The sequence below is a fragment of the Patiria miniata genome, unplaced genomic scaffold (genome assembly GCF_015706575.1).
Source record: "Patiria miniata isolate m_02_andy unplaced genomic scaffold, ASM1570657v1 HiC_scaffold_10, whole genome shotgun sequence".
NCBI classification, from domain to species: Eukaryota; Metazoa; Echinodermata; class Asteroidea; order Valvatida; family Asterinidae; genus Patiria; species Patiria miniata.
The window spans coordinates 4,200,467-4,219,911 of record NW_024037048.1 but is presented as its reverse complement, the minus strand read 5'-3'; the positions used below and the strand labels follow the sequence as shown (position 1 = coordinate 4,219,911).

Sequence of the window (19,445 nt, the reverse complement as noted above, 5' to 3'; positions counted from 1 at the left end):
TCGGTGTGGGCATAGTTGCAAGATGTTACACTAAAAGTCTTTATAAACTAGTTGGGTCGTGCTTTATTTAAAAGAATATATAGATTTTATAGGCAAATTGCTTTTGAATCGAAGAAAAAAAGGGGGGGGGGGGGCGAACCACCTCTTAATTAATGATACTCGGCGAAGGTTATGTAAGAGGGCGCTATTTACATTTAGTGGTCCGAGCCTGTTCGTTAGCGAACTTGTGAGGTTTTACAACTTTGGCTTCCTCACTGGTTCCACCGATTTAATGATCTTCCAGAGTCCAAATCAGTATGACTCCACCTCCTACTTTAGAAACAAAATCGGTTAAATGTCATCAGACCATGCCAAAGTCAATTGTATTTCTATTTGATTGATTCTTCACATTTTTGAAGTGAAGGACGAAGCCTTAGCTGAAACAAAGCAGGAGTTTCAGAAATTTCCTTTTAGGAGCGGTGCCAAAGCGAGCTGCATCCCAGACTCATATTATGATTCCCAAGCGCGATGCCGAAAACGGTATCAGACTAAATGAGAAGGGTCTGATTTGCAGATTGTCCAGCGCGGCGATCGGGAAACTAATCCGATATAAAGTGCTAGAATTTGGGTAAATTTTGGCCCTGATTTTACAACGATGGACTCTTATGATGTCATAGCGAACCAACCGGTCGTCATAGACAATGTAAGTTAAATAATGTTCAAGGATGGAGACGTAAATTGATGGAAAGAATGTTGCAACCTGACGCTACTTCAGCGGTTGTGTACAAAGTCTATGGAGAGTCAAGAAAATTTTCCAAGTAGGGCCTATTTCCTAACAAAATTGGAATTAGGCCTAGTTCTCAGTCCCAGATTCATGTCTTATCATCATTTTTGCAATGACTGAACTTCATTGAGATGATATATGAAGAAAAAAAGCAGCGTCAGGTTGCAACATTCGGCGATCGTGTAGTCAGGTAGTGTAGGGCCTGGTTCGTAGGCATAGCACTCTTGCCCAACATACAGTCTGCCGTATGCACGTACGTAGTGGTGACCGGGACATATGATGTAGTGCACTTTTCAAGATCGTCTCATTTTAGAGTCAATAACCAATCAAGGTTATTTTTTCTTGTGTGAATATTGTGTCATTTCTTTTATATTTGTATCTTTTTAAAGTACAGAATAAATAAAATACAGCGACAATAATCGAACTTATAAAATACACCATCATTGCGCGCTACAGTCACGCAGGATCTTTTATTTCCTTGCGGGAATACCATACCGTAAAAATTGAAGTTTCCACAATTTCGAGACGAAACAAGCACTGCACTATTGTGGAGAAGTTGCTCTTTCACCTCAAGCATACAGATCTTCCAATACTTGAGAGGAATTCCTGTCTATTTGAGAAAAAATACAGCGAGTTTTTCCTTGCGTCAGTTTTGAAAATGACAAGAAGTGTGACCAAACGGTGTGTAAACGAATGACGTTGTCAATGTCACTGCGAGATTCTTGCATCTACTTGAGCGATTCTTGGCCAAGTTTCTGAACTAATTTACGATTACAAATGCCCTGGTAAGAAAAGAAGTGCTTGGTGACTTTCGTGGAGAAAATTGAATTCTATTTATTCTTAAAACGATACATTTTAGGTGACTGAAAAAGGCCAAACAAATCCTTGAAAAACACGGTCAGAGTTGGGCCGTGTGAAGGGAGGCATGAAGCATGAATGTAGCAGCCTTGGTTGAGCATGCACGTGCACACACCACGTTGTGTATGGGCGCTCTTTTCTACGACTGTTTCATGGGAGGGGTGTTCTGTTTGTGCAGTATGCGGTTGTGTTGGATTGTATTTTGGCTAAATTGGGCTGTTGTTAATTTGCGCACTTACTCCTTGCACTTAGAAATGAATGGATTTAATGACATTTAATTTTTTTAATGTATTGTGAAATAAACAATTTACCCACGGTTAAGAAATCATTTAATCAAATATTTGTGTTATTTTTATTTCTTGAAACTGTGATTTATATAACGAAATGTAAAGAGGCAATACAAAAGAAAGAACAAGCAAGGTTTTTTAATGCAATTTTAATGAGCCAAACTGATTTTGATTATCACATACATTGTACATATTATAAGGAAGACGTCATTAACCCTAACCGTCCCGAATCCTTCAAAATCCTCTTTGCCAAAGTGGAGGAATTTGGATGATCGAGGTTACATGGCATAGTGGCATAGTGCGTTACTGATTTCGTAGAATGCACTTTGTCAAGGTCTTGGGCTGGACCTTGTGTTGTTTTTGCTCAGCCATGCATAAATGTAGGCCTGGATTATGCTTGAAATCCTCCGTACTGCTCCAGGATGTCACTGGCCAAGCCTCAACATATTGACAGTCACTGCCGCAGAATTTTGCAGGATTCAGGCAGTGGTCACCCCTTCATGGACCATATTCAAGAAATAATGGAGGAATTTGCAGGATTGAGGCTATATGCTACATGTATATTTCCATGAGGCCAATTGGAGGATTTTGCAGGATTGAGGCTACATCCTAATGGCCTAGGGAGTTGGGGTTAATTAAACAATTTGCTTGATGATGTAAATTATTTCTTTTCTTTAAATAATTGTTCCACTATTCAAACAGATAGCTTGCATACATTTTTCATCAGAATAGGGTACTGTCTTCAATAAAAAAAATGCAACAAATGACAAATGATCTACCCTACCTTTAAATAACGTGGAATGTATATATTTAGATCGTAGCATTTTTGGGCTTGTTTTACCTGTACAGGGTTCCGGTGTCATTAAAGCAGGGTTTGCTGGCGATCAGATACCAAAGTACCACTTTCCCAATTAGTAAGTAAAATTTATTATGTTTTTCAAAGTTAAACAAAGAAATTGACTGGAGGGGGGTTTGAACCTGTTAATCTGGATTGCCGTTCTGGTGTTTCACCAATTGAGCTATCCAGCCCCGGACTGGGACCTTAAATGCAGAAAAACATGCAAACAAAAATCAGGCCAACTTTACCCTCTCTTTAGCCAATGAAATTGTCCAAAATTTTCAGGAGGCCAAGACAAGGTCCTCAGTATTTCACCAGCCAAGTTTGAGGTCTCAATTCAATTTTGAAGAAGACTTTTCTTCAACATTTGCCACCTGAGAGCGAAGCCAAATGATTTCAATTTGAAGCCTAAGACTAGACTGGTACATGTCCAAGGTTTGAAAAGATTGACCATTCTGTAGTCTGGTGACATGACTATGAGAGAATGTGTAGAAAAAGAGACCAGGTACCAGGTGTTTTTTTGACACAGTTGAACTGATTGTTTCATGTGCCAGTCTATTTTCTTGTATTGCATGTTTTTACTTAAAGTTTTGGGACTCTCATACCCATTATTGAGAGTTGCAAATTTTTGGACTAATCCATTCCTATGTTGGTAATTCTCCAATTTATCAGATTCGGGAACTGCCAATATAGGGCTGGATAGCTCAGTTGGATGATTAAGTTGGTAGAGTACTGGAACGGCAATCCGGATGTCACAGGTTCAAATCCCGCTTCAGTCAAATTCTTTGTTCAACTTTGAAAAAAGTAATACGTTTATAAAATGCACCTTTTCAGTTTCCCTTTGTGGTTTATTTGAAAATTTGTAATAAAAAGCCGTATCCTCTTTGAGTGATCCCCGTTTGCTATTTGCTTACTTCATCCATGAGGATGAAAATTGAGGATAAAAATTAGCATGAATTCGCTGAAACATACAGACAAATAGTCTTCTCCAGACACTGATGTTTTAAAAAGTCATTCTTAAAACTATGACTTAAAAAAATACCACTTTAGAAGAAATTTGTCTAATTTTGTGTGAATAACTGGACTAAAAGTGTTCTTGAAATAGCACAGGTATTCAGCAGTTGTTGGGGAAATTGGTTGTCGACAAAAATTCAATGTAATCTAAAATTGTATGGAGGAAAACATACACATTTTTGTTTTATGCTACCATACAATGTACGTGTCCTTGTTTTTCTCTAGTGTTGGAAGACCTAAGCATGTACGAGTTATGGCCGGGGCACTAGAGGGCGATATATTTATTGGTCCAAAGGGGGAGGAGCACCGCGGACTACTGTCAATCAAATATCCGATGGAGGTAAGTGTTTGTTGGCATTAACACCCCCTCCCATCCTTAAATATCCACAAATTTTTTTTTGCGGATTTTGCAGGATTGAGGGACTTGGAGGCACAGCCCAGTTGCCTCATACATATTCATGATCCTGCTGAAATCTAACTTTTCTCTTCACCATCATGTGCCAGCTGCTATTTTTTCGATTAACATGGGGCAAAAATGTTTGCGCACTTGGTATAAATTAAAACGTATAGAAGCTAAAAAGCAAACCAAAAAACTCTTTTTGCATAATATATGAGCACTTTGATCTGTCACGAATATTTGAATATTCAAGTGTCAACTGAATATTCAAATAGCTTTTTGCCGGTTGGAATATTTGAAAACAAAAATCTATGCACGTACACACAAGATTGTGATGTTATTTTTATCATAAAGTTCGGCGCTTTATTGTCAGATGCCACTTTCTTATTGACGGTAACTATAGCTGGTTAAAGGGAATATACAACATTTGCAAACATCGAAAAATAAAACTATCAAGTTTTTACAAAATACCTTACTTGGATGTTGGTAAATGACAGTCAAAAGCATCCTGTAAAATTATGGCTCCTGGTGTGAAGTCATTTTCAAGAAATTGGCATTTTTGTATACATTTCCAACAGTGGTCGGCCGATCACCTTTGGAAAAACCTAACTATTTTTCAACTTCTGCTTCAAATTTACCATTTTTCCAGTCCAAATTTTGTTTGTTATTGGTAACATGTTCATGAACGGGTGCAGGCCAGCCAGACTTGTTCCCTTACCTTACAATTTTCCGGCATCTATAAATTGATCCATTTTATCCTTAGTGGAGTCGGGGAACCAGACTACTTAATCATTTTCGTTTTTCTTGGTTTTTCCAGCATTTTCAAACACAAAACTTCAAACATGTCAGTGTAACAATATTTGACCTATTATACTAACCCCTCAACTAGTTCATTTCTGAAAATTACAGCAAAAGCCAATGATGTACATTCCCTTTAAAACCCTTGACAGTTATAAAATACTTATTGCAAAACACTCTAACGGCTCATATCGATCACTGCATGCAAATTTTAACTGGTGCGCTCTGCGTGCAACTTTTGACCAGCGTGGCATGCAGTTGCAGGTGACAGTTTGGAATACCTGAATATTCGGTCACATGCAGTTTCAAGTAATCGAATACTAAATTATTCGAAAATGGACAGCCCTACGAGCATTCTCATGGAATTGCCACCATGTACGATCTTTAGTGGTACAGTAAGCCAGTTCGGTATCTCCATGAAGTAGTCCAGGTCAAAGGTCATTTGGGTTCGAATTTGGGTTGGAATTAGCGCACGAGTGTCGTGCGACCGTCTCTGCGTGCATTCATACGCCTTTGATTATCCCGAATGACCTTTGACCCATATCATTGTGTACATGCGCAGTTGAAATACTGAACTGGCTTATTCTAACATGGTTTGTTTTGGGTACGAAGTGAATATAAGGGCTTGATGTGAATAGCACATTTAGCAGAATTTTGCTCCGCGCCGTACGCCCGCATACTCAGACAAACTTTCGAACAATCATGCGCGCACTGGCCCATACATTCACATAGAAACGGTGCTGCAAGCCTGTGCGTAATCTTCACATGAGAAGTTCGTACAACATGCTTGTCTGAGATCCGGGTACTTGCTTCTATTTTTAACATTAGTGCAGAGTGCTATTGTAGCCGTAGTTGACAAATTAGATCAATCGGCTTTGCCTTTGTCAACTTCCAACACTGAGAGGATCTAAAACTGACTATCCACCCTAAAACCATGCATGTATAATTTGTATACTACTGGAAAAATAACGTGTTTAAAAACATTCATGTATAGTTCACATTTGACCTAGAGCTGACCCTCACAGATTACAGACTATGATGTAGGATATCAGCTGGTGATAGTGTTTCACACAATCTCTACAACACCTTTTAACCTTTATTATTTTTATTTTATACTTTTTCACAAAAGAAATTATTTGAAAATTTGTAACAAAAAGCCGTATCCTCTTCGAGTGATCCCCGTTCAAATGGTATTTCTCAGGTTTGCAGCATTGCTAATGTTGCTAACATCGTGACTTAAGGCGTGATCCCTGGCTACATGGCATATTTATGGGTTTATGGCTTCTGACTAGCGCCCCTTGAACGAAGACATTGACAAAATGGGGAACCGCCAACATAGGGCTGGAAAGCTCAGTTGGTGGAGCACCGGAACAGCAATCCGGAGGTTGGAGGTTCAAACCCCATTCCAGTTTAATTACTATGTTCAGCTTTGAAAATGAATATATTTTATTGTAACATATTGTGGTTATTTGTTTACCGATTCCATGTGTATCAAATATGTATACATGTACATCATGAGGACAGTAATTTGTTTGCAATCATCACTGTTGTTCACTGTACATGTACATGTACATGTACATTACTCTAGAGAGTTGTCAACACTGTACACAAATCCTTGTTCATTGTTCAACTGGGTACAAAATATGCAAATGATTAAGTAGATATTGATTTTTCTACGCAGTCACTCATTGTCATCACAAAGCATTATTGCCAATGTGTATTTTTTTTTTAGGAACAACACGTAACAAAGGGCAGTATGTCTGCTCCGCACCTGTTGTGTGTATTAATTAGGATACAAACAATCAAAAGGTAAACAAAAGGTTAAATGCAAAAATATGATAATGCATGAGCAAGTGCTGGTATCATAAAAATGTCAAGATCAATATTTGTTTGAGATTTGGCTGTGGTAGTGCATTGTGTACTAGGGATGGGACTTTGCGTTTAATTTTGTAAACGTTTAGCAAATCTATGAACCCTAACCCTGCTCAATCTAACAGGATCCAACTAATTTACATACTGTGTTGGATTGAGCAGGAAACTCATATGAGTAACCGTTGGACTCTGTTGGATTTAGCAGGGTAGTCCTGGGGAAGTACGAGGGGGTTAATTCAATTCAAAATACTAAATACAATTAATGTTAACAGTTTAAACGTTTAGCCACTTCACAAAGGCTGCCGCATTTATATATGTTTGCACCCGAACATGTTACATGAAATGCATGCACATGTACATGTAGGTGCACATCAAACGCCTCACAACTCCTTTCATAAATCTTCAAAACTATACACGCCGTCAGACAATTGGCCTAATTTGTTTCAATTCAAGAGTGAATCATAAATCCAAATGTGTGAAATGCATTCACTATATTCATATGCATATGTACGTTTGGTACAAAACAGTTGTTTGATTGTAGAACTGTACCTTGACATCTTCAAAATGGGCTTGTAGCCCATGCTCCCGACAGCTTTTGTTTTCCTTCTGGTTTTTAGCAGAGCTTTTTTCCACTTTTATTTGTTTACGGCTGAAACTCCACTTATTTAACTTTAGATGTTGTACATTGTTTCAAAGTTCAGTCAAAGTTTGCCACATTGATGTGAGTGATCTTTAATACCTCTCTCAATTTGTCATTCACTCTTACTTTTTTCACCCCTTGTTTTTCTATTACAGCATGGTATTGTGAAAGACTGGAATGACATGGAGCGAATATGGCAGTATATTTATTCCAAAGACCAACTGCAGACCTTTTCAGAAGAGGTTAGAGTGACTAAATCCTTTCCTATGTTTCTGTTGATATTTTTATCTGTGCCTAGTGGCCAATGACATTTCAGCATCTGAGATCAGGTTTCTAGCTATTAAAAACTAAGATCAGCTTGATTAAAATTTCTCATTTATTATGAACATTTCATTTTTTTCATCACATTTTCTTGTTAACCACATACCAGTGCAACAGATATCATGGAATTCCAAACTTTTCGTGGCTGAATTTGAAAATTGTATTGTCTTGCATTTCAACTTTTGTATTGATATGCTCTGTTTTATTCATTGTTACTTGCCCAGTGGCTTTCTATATGGCCCTCACTCAGAAACAAAAAGTCTGTTTAGCCACTTAACCTTACCAACTCTATCGAAATCCACCCCCCCCCCCCCATTTTGGGGGATTTTTGCTGATAGGCCATGTGTAGCAATTCCATCAAAATCCACCAGCACCAGTTGTGGATTTTAACTGATTTGGTCCTGAAGCATTATGTGAAGCAGAGTGAGTGATGGATTTTGATGGACATGGTCTTCTGTTTAGTATAACAAAGTAGGGAGTTAGGATAAAGTAAAAAAATAACCTACTTTCAAACTCCAATCTTGAAACAAGTATTTTCAACTCTCAACAGCATCCAGTTCTCCTGACCGAGGCTCCTCTCAACCCACGGAAGAATCGTGAGAAGGCAGCCGAGGTGTTCTTTGAGACGTTCAATGTTCCCGCTCTCTTCATCTCAATGCAGGCCATCCTTAGCTTGTAAGAAACAGATTCTTCCTGATGTTTCAAAATTTCCCCAAAACAAAATCTGTATATGTAAACTCACAGCTGGGTCATTCTATAAATTCAGGGGTCTACGTTTTTCCTAGACTTGGCCAAGTCTAGGTTGCGCTCGGTCTTTATCTAAATGTGCCAAAGTGCATACGTACACTGTACACGCCTTCATGCGTCAAATCCAGACCAACATGTTAAAAACGTACATGTACATGTTATTTTTATGTGATGCAGCAACCCAGACTTGGTCAATCTGCCAAGCGTACGCGCTGGTTTGTTTGACGTTTGTACACAGTCTATGGAAATTAATTTTCGCTGTGATTGGCTTCAACCGATTTGGGTAGTAGCTAATCAGAGCACAGTATTTCAGGTAATCAGTGTTTTTATTCTTAAAAACGCGCGCAGGTTGTTTTGATATTATTCCTAACACGCAATCAGCCAAAGTTTCGCGGAGAACACACACGCATCCCATGGTGAGGAGTAGAAACAGATACACGCACGCGTATGTTTGAATGCTTTGAAATGGCTCTAGGTACGCACAACACGTAGCGGAATCAATGGATCTCAACATCTTTTCCAGGTTAACCACAATAAAAATTCCCTTTTGTTTTGAATAACATTTGAATGTCGTGTTCTTTACAAGCCAAGAGCAGCTGATCTTAGCATTATCATCCAAATATATATGTATGAAATCTTTTGCAGATTGTTATCCAGCCTTCCATACCTACTGAAAAATAATAAACGAGTATTCAAAAATTGGTTACTTTCATTGGTCAAGCGATATTGCTGCATATGCATAAAGATGGTGTTGCATATGCATCGATGAATACAGGCGCGTGCGCGTGAGGGGGGGGGGGGTGCTGATGGCAGATTGATCAAGTCGGAATTGCTAACTTTTGCACCACATGTATACGCGTGTTGTACAATGTACATACAGTGTGTGCGCATTGTTATACGGCACTGAAGTGGAATGCGTGCTGAAGTGTACATTGTCGTGCTTCTGGAAAGACGTAAACTAAGTGATTTTTGCAATTTAAAAAAAAAAGATACCGACTGAAAGCAATTCCGACTTAAGTCAAGTCTACGTTTTTCCCTGTCCATGTTACATCTGACACAGATGATTATATAATTCTGATGTACTCCTTAATACAGTCATCCTCCAAGAATGATTACGAATAGTAAACTATCCTTTTTTAATTATTGATAGATATGCGACAGGTCGGACGACTGGTGTAGTCTTAGACTCCGGTGACGGCGTGACGCATGCCGTGCCGATCTACGAGGGTTTTGCTTTGCCTCACTCCATCATGAGGGTAGATATAGCAGGCCGGGACGTCACCCGATACCTGCAGCTGCTACTGAGGAAGGAAGGCTTCAATTTCCACACGTCGGCCGAGCTTGAAGTAGTCAAGATGATCAAAGAGGTATAAAATGGTCCTTTTCTCTGAGATTTTTTTTGGGGGGGGCGTGAAGAGAGGGGTTGAGAACACTGTAGAATGTGGAGCAATTACTCTGACAGATTCCCACAATTGTTTAACCATAAAGCAGCCTTTCCATATGCACGATATTTTCATCCGTTGTCCCGTATGCGTTGCGTATTCGTTTCGTTTTTGGACGCGAACAATCAATCTCATAATGTAGCACACTTTCATATGTACGTATATGATGCGTGTCCGTTTCGATCCTCCATTTAGATCGCTCCACGGAGCGATTTCGGCACATATTCAATAAATACTCAATGTGTGTAACGGATTTTAAAAAAACACGCATATGGAAAGGCGGCTTAACCCTGCCAGATCTTTCAAAAGCTACCTGGGGACTTTTGAAGATTTTAATGGAGTATTGTGGAAGGCTGCTATTACTTTAATTGGGATTTAACCCCCCCCCCCCTTGACATTATAAGTATTGTGGTCATTGATGTCCTGCTGTCCTAAGACGATTCAAGAAGTACCCAAGCAAAAGGACGACAGTGAAGGGTTCTTTATTATGAAAATTGGAGCAATCAGGGTTTTGTGCAACAGAAAAATCAGAAATAACCTTCCCAAATCCTTCAAAATTTCGGAGGATGCACTGTGTCAAAGTCTTGGGCCAGACCTTGTGTTGTTTATGCTCAGCCGTGCATAAATTTAGGCCTGGATTATACTTGAAATCCTCCACACTGCTCCAGGATGTCACCAACTCTGCCTCAACATATTGACAGTAATTGCTGGATGATTTTGCAGGATTGAGGTTGCATCCTAGCAAAAATGCCTAAGGAGTTAGGGTTAAGGAAAAAAAACCTTTGTAGGGTGAACATGAATCGAGTGGTTTTAAGTTGGTTAATAACTCGATTCAAAAGTGGAGAAAATAATCTTGTTTTGAAATATCAATAAGATTAGCACAGTGGACTCGATTTCATGAAGAAAACAAAGCTGATCTGTTAACACTTTTTAAGTGATGAACATGTATCGTGATGAGTGGATACATGGGATTTCTTTACAAGAATAGAAAGTAGAAACATGGAAAGTAGCAGAATAATTTTTTTTTTCAATTTTCATGCATGTTGAGAAATCTGGGTTAAATTCGTATTCTGCAAAAATGTACATCAACTACCAGCCTCGACTCCATGGGCCCGTGGGCATTCCTTTACTAACCCCTGGCCGTGAGAAATACGTAAACAAAGCTGCCTGGCTATTCAGAGCGTACTGCGCACGTATTTCGAAGGCTGCACGACCTATAATATGCGCTCATGCATAATCTTCTGCACGTCACGTACGAACATCTTTTTCAAGACTATGCGATGCCTGTACGATATGGAGTCTGGAAGCCTCGTTTTTCACCCCAAAAAATGTATCTTGTTGTAGGGACGACAGAGGTACGCACATTTAAAATAAATCCTTGCTCTATAACGTGACCTCGAAATCTCATCTTTGAAAGGATTGATTCTACAAAAAAAAAAAAACTTCAAAATTTAAAGCACTGCGTCAGACATTAAACGCATCGACCACAATCCTGATATAAATCTCCCAAATAGTGGTACATTTAAATTACACAATTCCAGGAGTTAAGATCGCACAAGGCATGAAGGGAACTAACATGGCGACTATTTGCTTCAGAAAGAAAGTACCAAATTTGTTGAATTGTTTTTGTTTGGCAGCGGTCTTGTTTCCTATCAATCAACCCTCAAAAGGAGGAGACAACAGATACAGAGAAGTCGCTGTACATGCTGCCTGACGGAAGCACGCTAGAGGTGAGTCCATGCACAAAAACAGAAAAATAGAATTTTTCAATGTCTGCAACTTTAAAAACTGTTGTCACAGTATCATTCCAGATGAATTGTTGTTGCAAACACTGCTATTTTGAACTGTTAGCGTGCCCTTGGGCAAGACACTTGAAGTGTGTTGTCCCTTAAACTCGGTGATAAACGCTGATTGCTTCCCCCCCAACTAAAAGTTGTCATAAATTGCTATTTTTGTTGGCTATTTCTCACTTACAACAACTAAGAATAAGAAAGTTTCCCTACATTGCTCTCCAGATAAACACTTTGAAAATTATCATGGAACTATTGCATGGCGTAGTGTGCATGTGCTAACATCCCAATAGCTACATGCACATGTAAAAGATGGTTGCACATGGACAGCATTGTTTTGTTGAGATAACTTATTGTAACTGGACTTGATCGGGGAGGGGGTTGGGGTGTGGGTTTGGGGGGTTGCAATGCCCCCACCCATTCAGCCGTTGACCAATGTTATGATACTATTATTTTTTATGGGGCAAACAAAAATAAATGGGTTGAAAAAGTTGAACTAAATTTTCTTAACTCAAAGTTCCTAAAGGTATTCTGATATTGCTGTAGAGTTCAGGAGAAAGCATTGAAGATTTCACAATTTTCCAGGTGGGGGTTGGGGTTCCCCTGGACCTTCTAGCAGGGCCTGCCATCGGCACGCCTTCACTCAAATATCAACCCCCTCCTCCTTCCTGAGTTCTTGATCGACCCTTGCAAAATGCTTCAAAATGCTTCAAAAAGCAGGATTTAGTGTTGGTCCATCCACTGCGTATTTCGAATGTATCCAAAGTTATTGGAGGCGGGGATTAGTCTTGGAGACCATCGCAAGTTGAATATTCGCGCTGACGGCGCCTGACGTTCACGCGAAGACGTGGTGCCTGTAGCTTTTGCACATGCAGAAAGTCGTGCAAACTTCGGGCGCGAACGAGTACAGTACCATACGTGCACGCTGTGTGTCCTGTCCACGGAGCTCTCAAAAGAGGTAAAAACGCGCCTCTTTTGTTGGCGTACAGAACCCATTCCCTGACACCAATTGTATTCTTTTCCCTGACTGTTTAAACATTAAAATCATGGAATCTCCTTGATTATTTATTCATGATATCCCTTTCCCCTAGGTTGGTCCAGCTAAGTTCCGGGCACCAGAGCTCCTCTTCAGGCCAGATTTGGTCGGGGAGGAGTGCGAGGGACTCCACGAGGTCTTGACCTTCGCCATCCAGAAGTCAGACTTGGATCTGAGGCGGACTCTGTTTGCCAACATCGTGCTGTCGGGAGGCTCCACGCTCTTCAGAGGGTTCGGGGACAGGCTGCTCAGTGAAGTCAAGAAACTAGCGCCCAAAGACGTGAAAATCAGGGTAGGTTGATAGCTTATCTTCGGTAATTTTTTCTTTTCGTTTGGACCTTCCTGAATCCTCAAAAATCCACTGAAAATATTGACCCCTCAAACGGCGCCCTCAGTGAGGAGAGTTTTTCGATATTTGAGGTCAGTCATTATTTGAAGTACAAAGTATCAACTCACGCATATCACAGAGGAACAAAGACATGTCCTTGGCTTTACAAACGTTTGTTATTATCCATAAATGCAATCTCGTTTACTATGAAGGTGGCCCCTTGGGATAACTCTATCAGTTGCGTAACCGGGGTGGGGGGTGCAGATTGGCAGATTGCAACGGGTTAGATATTTCCAAAGCGAAATCGGGACGCTGATAAAAGCAAAATTTGGGATGGCGAAATTTCAGAAAAATCGTGTATCCATCGGCAAATTTGCACCTATCAATAGATAAACCCCCCCCAACACCCCCCAGCTTTTTGATTTTGCAGATGGCTGATTGCCGGGAAAAATCCTGTCAACTTTTTACCATGGATGGTCTGTGAATTTATAAGCGAGACAAAAATTCTATTTTGAAACAGGCAAACAAAACCACACCCTGGTTACGTTACTGGACTCTAAAAAAAATTTTGCTACTTTTTTTTTCAAGGGGTGTATATCATGCCTGCAAAAGGTTCGAATATTTGCATTTGGGTTGCTTCCCAGTGAGTCAGAAGTCGGACATTTAGCCGAAGTTGTAGGAAAGGTTTAAAAAAAAAACGGTTCAAGTTCAGGCTTGCAAAATAAGCAAAATGAAACCAAAAGTCTTTTAGCATTTCTGTTGTTGAAAAACAAACAGGTTTATTACTTGTTTTGTGGTGTTATATGTGTCACTCTTTTTCCTTCCCTTTTTCCATCCCCAGATATCAGCCCCACAAGAAAGATTATACTCAACATGGATTGGGTGAGTTTGATTTCCTTCTCCAAGATTTCTTTTTTAACCCTAACAATCCCCATCCAGGCAAACTCCAACGACAGGGTTTGTTGGAATCTGTTGGAGTGAGTACTGCACTTGTAAACAGATTATGCTTTACATGGGGTTAGGCATACCACCATAATCAGAGTCCAACAGTTTGGGTGTTGAGTTTACCATATGGTGTTGGATTTTGCAAGAGTGAGGAAGGTTCCTGGTAAATCACTCAAGGGGTTAGGGTTAATGAATCACATTGGAATAGATGTGTACGAAGACTAACAAATGGAACAAAAGAAATTTCTAGTTACTGACTCGAGATGGTTGAGCTTGCGACCTGTTGAATACCATACCATGGGTCTCCTAACTAAATGTTCTAACGTAACTGAGAGTGAAAAGGTCAACGGTGATTTGCTTGTCAACTCTTAATTATAGAAATTGTTCATCAATCAGTATTTTTGCAATACCAAATCCTGCGTGGAAAGTCAAAAGATGTATGCACCATGTAGGTAACTCTGTTTTGTAACTCTGTGTGGTTCTAAAAAGAACCAGTTTGGTAACGACGTTTAGGATAGTATGCTAAGTCTGTCTTCAGGAGACTGCTGGACTACTGTGGAATGCTGGGCTTAAGAGGAATCCTTGGTGGTTGCTAAAAAGTGGAGATGGGGTGATGGATCCATGGTGGTCAATGGAGCCAGTGGTAGGATGCAAAAGTCAGACGGCCAACTGTGAGACAGACAGAGCGTACTGTCCGAAACATTGTGTGACAAAACTGGTTCTTTTCAGAGCCACACACAGTCACAAAAGAGAATTGTTTCAGACGTGTGAGCTTTATGTCCGGAAGTCAGTTCAATAGTCAATCTTTGGCTCTCACCGTTTTCACGAACTGAAACGCAAGTACTGTGTGCGCACACTTTGTGAGAACCACGCCATCAATAAGTTTTATTCACGAACTGACCTGGGCTGTGCGCACAGGCCATGTACACTGATGCCTAACACAATAATTTTGGTTTTCGCGAACTGAAATGCAAGCATGTCGCAGAAATACTATTTGGAGAAAAATTGAGAGGTTTGACACGAATTACTCCATCCGTATACTTGTGGAGTTACAGAAACATTTAATTAAAAACCTTTTAACTGGTGAAATTGTGACAGGTTTCAGTTCGTGAAAACGAAAATGAACGGAGTGTGTGCACGCGGTACTTGGGTATGCGTGAAAACCACAATTACGCACTGCTGTACAGTACGTGTACGTGGCGTGCACTCATACACCGCCAAGTGTCAGTTCGTGGTGTCGGTGACAAATTGTTCTGATCGTCAAGCTTCAATTCTAAATTTCGAAATATGTTAGTTGAGCGCATCTCTGAAATACCAGTCCCAAACCGTGTGTTTGGGAATTTGTATTTTTGGCAACCCCCATGCAATTGGTGGGTGTCGCAATTGCGCAATTGTACAATTATATCAGTCAATTGACAAATTTTTTTTTCTGTTTTTTTTCCCTATCCTTAGGGGTTCAATCTTAGCCTCACTAGACACTTTCAAGAAGATGTGGGTCTCCAAGAAAGAATACGACGAGGACGGAGTACGAGCCGTCCACAGGAAGACCTTCTGAACACCAGGCAATATTAGTTAAATAGTTAAATGAGAACAACATATTTAACCATGTCACTTGTACTAGTGGAATCTCTTTTTTGTTTTTGTTTACATTGCAGGTTTTTGCTTTTGTTTGTACAGTTACAGAAATGCGGGCTTGGGGAATATTACAGTTGTGTGCTTATTTTGGAAGTTACTTTAAGTAGGAGGACAAGGTTTTTTTTTTTATTTTGGATTACGGATTTTTTTGGTCTACTCTACTTTTAAATACTCTACCTTTAAATGTTTTGTCACTTAATATCGAAAAGCATGTGTGCATGATCGGTCGATGACATCGGCATCGTGGCCTACTAGTGCAGCTGGTTCCCGTCCGTTCTGCCCAAGATGTTTTTGGTGACGGGAACCAGTACACGAACAAGTAGTATGCACGTATAATCCAGCAACAAGCAATGATATCAGATCAAGGCGTTACAATGTACGTACGTAGGCCTACATGTGGCAATGTACGGTGAGGCCTTTCTCTATTTTGCAGGGCTAGACGCTTGGATTGTGGTTTAAAAGCGAATCAAAAGCTTGTGATTTACTCGGAAGGCAAGAATTTGTTTTTGTCATCATAAGTAGAATATTTGGGCTGATCTAAAAAAAAAAAAATTGTTGATATCCGATTTTTTCGGCGGTAGATCCGTAATCCAAATAATTAAAAAAAAATGGCCAGAGTAGCAGAGGTTTTTTATGCATATTCCTCCTGAACAAGGCTAAAAGCTACAGGGCTACAAGAGAAATAAAAAGAAGAGTAGGTACTCAAGAAAACTGAAGGAAGGAATTAACATTCCTCTTGAAACAGGACAGATCATAGGTTGGAGGGAAACAAGCACCAGGCAAGGAGTTCCATAGAGATGCAGCACGTGGGGAAAAAAAAACTATTGCAATATCATTTTGTTCTACATCTAAGTACTGCAACAGCTTTGACTGAAAATGCAAATCCTGTTAATTATTAGACCAAATTTTGAATATTTTGATGTTAAAATGCAACAGCTGTTTTTCCCCCCAGTCTTTCTGTTTATTGTTGCATCTTGTACAATTGGGTTTGAACTCTCTGATAATGTACCAAATTTGGACAAGTTTGTTAGGAATGCAATTATGAAAATTCTTGACTGAATTGGCAGTTTTCCTAAAGAAATGGTCCTACCTCCAGCCTGTCTGGTTTAAGAGATACTTCAGTCATTTTCCTAGTTCTGGATTTTTCCTAGTTCCGGATCGCTTCAAAAGAACCTACTTCTTTTGGATTGGTTTCAATCCTATTTTTTTTCTGACTAAGTGTGTTTGAAAAGTAAAATGTAAGCTCCTTGATACACAAATATCTTTTTAATAAAATCTCTAGAAAAGGAATTTTGGCCAGATTTCCGACTTGCACTTTGACGTGTGTGGATGATTTGTAGAAAATCACAGGAGCCGCGAATCAATGATAAATTTTTCCCTTGATACAACACTCGGAACGTGTGATTTTGAACAATTTTTTTTGTACTCTACAGTCGTATAAACACTTGCATCAAATGTTTGTTGAAACAAAATAAGTTGTAGAGTCTCAAATACTTGAACGCATGCTTTTGCCTAGTTCAGGATTGCACGCATAAGTAGGACCAAACTACACTTGCGTAATCGATTTTTGTGTGACGTGTTCTGTGATTGGTCAATGTTTTGTGCCGTCGCGCTGCAGACAAAAGTTTCAAAAACATTTTCGGGAATTCTCATCTTAAAATTTGCTGGAATTCTCATGAAAGAACTGTTTTTCGAAAAATTAAATAATACTTTATCAGAAAATTTGCTTGAATCGGGTTGTTTCTGGCTGACAAATTTATTCTCTAGCGTGATTATTTTTTTCGCACGAAGCAGTTTTTGAACTGATTAAACCGATCCGGAACTAACAGAAGTGGCATCGGTTCTTTTCGAGTCCCATATTCAAAATGGAAAGAACTTAAATTTACATGTAGGAAACATTTTTGAAGTATCCTCATCACTCAAGGTAAACGATTAAACCAATGTCACTCGAATTCGTGAATCAGTTGAGCCGAAAGCAGACTGAATAATGTTTGCGATCCAGAACTAGGAAAACGACTGTAGTTCAAATTAAAAAAAATTTATTTGTTTTGGGATTGGTTTTTGTTTTTGAAAAGGCCACTTTTGCATTTGACTTGCCATATAGGAAATTCAGTTTTAAAAGTAAATTTAAAAATGAGTCGCAGAAAAGAAATGTGTCGGTGAAGGCAACATCCAATATTGAATTTGCATCTCCCTGACAAATATGGAAATGGAATTAATTCATTTTCAATTTTTATTAATCTTGAAGGGGTTCCCAGGATTTTCTGTAAATTAATTCATGCATCCACACGAGATGTTATATGACCAGGCGATACTTGCATTCCTTTCTATTTTACAATTTACACAAAAATACTTAAATTTATTTCATTTTATGCATCATTTCAGCGATTTAGCTTTGGTTGATATTTGTAAGAGGAATCAGAAATATGTTTAATTGTAAAAAAAATTTAAAACCCAAACTCAAATAATTTGTCATGAAAAGTTCTTCCTCTCATAACTTGTTTTTGGGTGTCTTTTAGGGCAGATCTGCAGAATAAATAAAATAGGGTTGGACTTTTAGTGTGTTCGTAGAGCAAATGTGTAATGTAGTGGAACTTTAGCATCATAGAATTTGGTCCAGTAATATGAACTGTAAATATCAGTCAGTGTGTCGTCATGTCATAAATTGGGAGCTTGCTGCAAACAATGAATATGAAATTCCAAATTAATTTATATTATATCTTGACAATATTTTACCTTTTTTTTTTACCGGCACAAACCAACATGTAATGTTTTCTTTGGGAACTTTTGAGTATGAGTACATATGGGTCATTCCACCGGGTTGGGGAACAATGTGTGACATATGACCATATTAAGAAAAGCATGAATGCCTTGCTAGCAGTTGCTTTACATAATATTTGTTGTTGGGTGTTTCACGACTGCAGAAAGTTTGAAATGATTTTAATGTAATTTGCCAAAAATTTGAGCCAAAAATGTCATTTTGGATGTAACATTGACACCGTGTCAGTGTTACGTCCAAATGTGACATTTGTACCTTTTAAAAAAATTTCTGTGAAACATCACCCAAATTCACTTTGCGTACTTCTTACTATACATGCAACACAATAAGAAAAGCTTTTCTTAGGGTAGTCAGGTACCAAATGGAGCAAAAATGATAGCTTGGTTGTGTGGACGTAACATTGACACGGTGTAAAACCCAATGTCACACTTCCATTGAGTGATTTTTACACCGTTACATCCACACTTGAGGTATTGTTTCTGCTATATTTAAATCCTGACTATACCAAAACAAAAGCTTTTCTTGGTGCTTAGGTGTCCAGTGTAAATATACAATGTCAGTTTGGGTAATATTTGACATATGTGTAAAAAATGGCAAAAAAAGAATATTTGGATGTAACATTGACACGGTGTCAAGGTTATGTCCGAATTAATACATTTTTGCTCATATTTTTGTCAAAGTACTTCCAAATGATTTCAAACTTTCTCAAGTATTGAAACACCTCAAGACAAATATTATGTTGAGCAATTGTTTAGAATGCATTGATACTTTAAATAATATAACCAAATATATGGATGTAACATGCACTGCTTCCCAACCCGGTGGAATGACCCGTATCTGAAAACATCCCTAAAGGTTGTAGTTGAGAACATTATTACAAGTATGAAAATCCTAAATTCTCGCGTGCGTCTTTTAAAAATGTACAATTTGTCGGGTACCTGGAAGAAGGTCGTTA

At 39.0% G+C, this 19,445-nt stretch overlaps 1 protein-coding gene across 1 annotated transcript; it reads left to right on the top strand.

Moving 5' to 3' along the window:
* Positions 1 to 510: 510 nt before the first annotated feature.
* LOC119735830 (alpha-centractin) lies at positions 511 to 18,245 on the top strand. Its single transcript, XM_038209769.1, has 10 exons — positions 511 to 682; positions 2,758 to 2,822; positions 3,986 to 4,100; positions 7,623 to 7,709; positions 8,339 to 8,463; positions 9,686 to 9,902; positions 11,615 to 11,707; positions 12,859 to 13,095; positions 13,973 to 14,013; positions 15,529 to 18,245. Exons 1-10 carry the CDS (start codon positions 635 to 637, stop codon positions 15,629 to 15,631), a joined length of 1,131 nt encoding a protein of 376 aa, XP_038065697.1. The 5' UTR covers positions 511 to 634; the 3' UTR covers positions 15,632 to 18,245.
* Positions 18,246 to 19,445: the final 1,200 nt, after the last annotated feature.

What these genes read in the sequence shown, in the direction of transcription:
- LOC119735830 (XM_038209769.1), top strand. Translation starts at nt 635, where the DNA reads ATGGACTCTTATGATGTCATAGCGAACCAACCGGTCGTCATAGACAAT. An exon ending in AAGTACCACTTTCCCAATTA is followed by an intron (nt 2,823 to 3,985) that starts GTAAGTAAAATT and finishes GTTTTTCTCTAG; the next exon opens with TGTTGGAAGACCTAAGCATG. An exon ending in TGCAGACCTTTTCAGAAGAG is followed by an intron (nt 7,710 to 8,338) that starts GTTAGAGTGACT and finishes AACTCTCAACAG; the next exon opens with CATCCAGTTCTCCTGACCGA.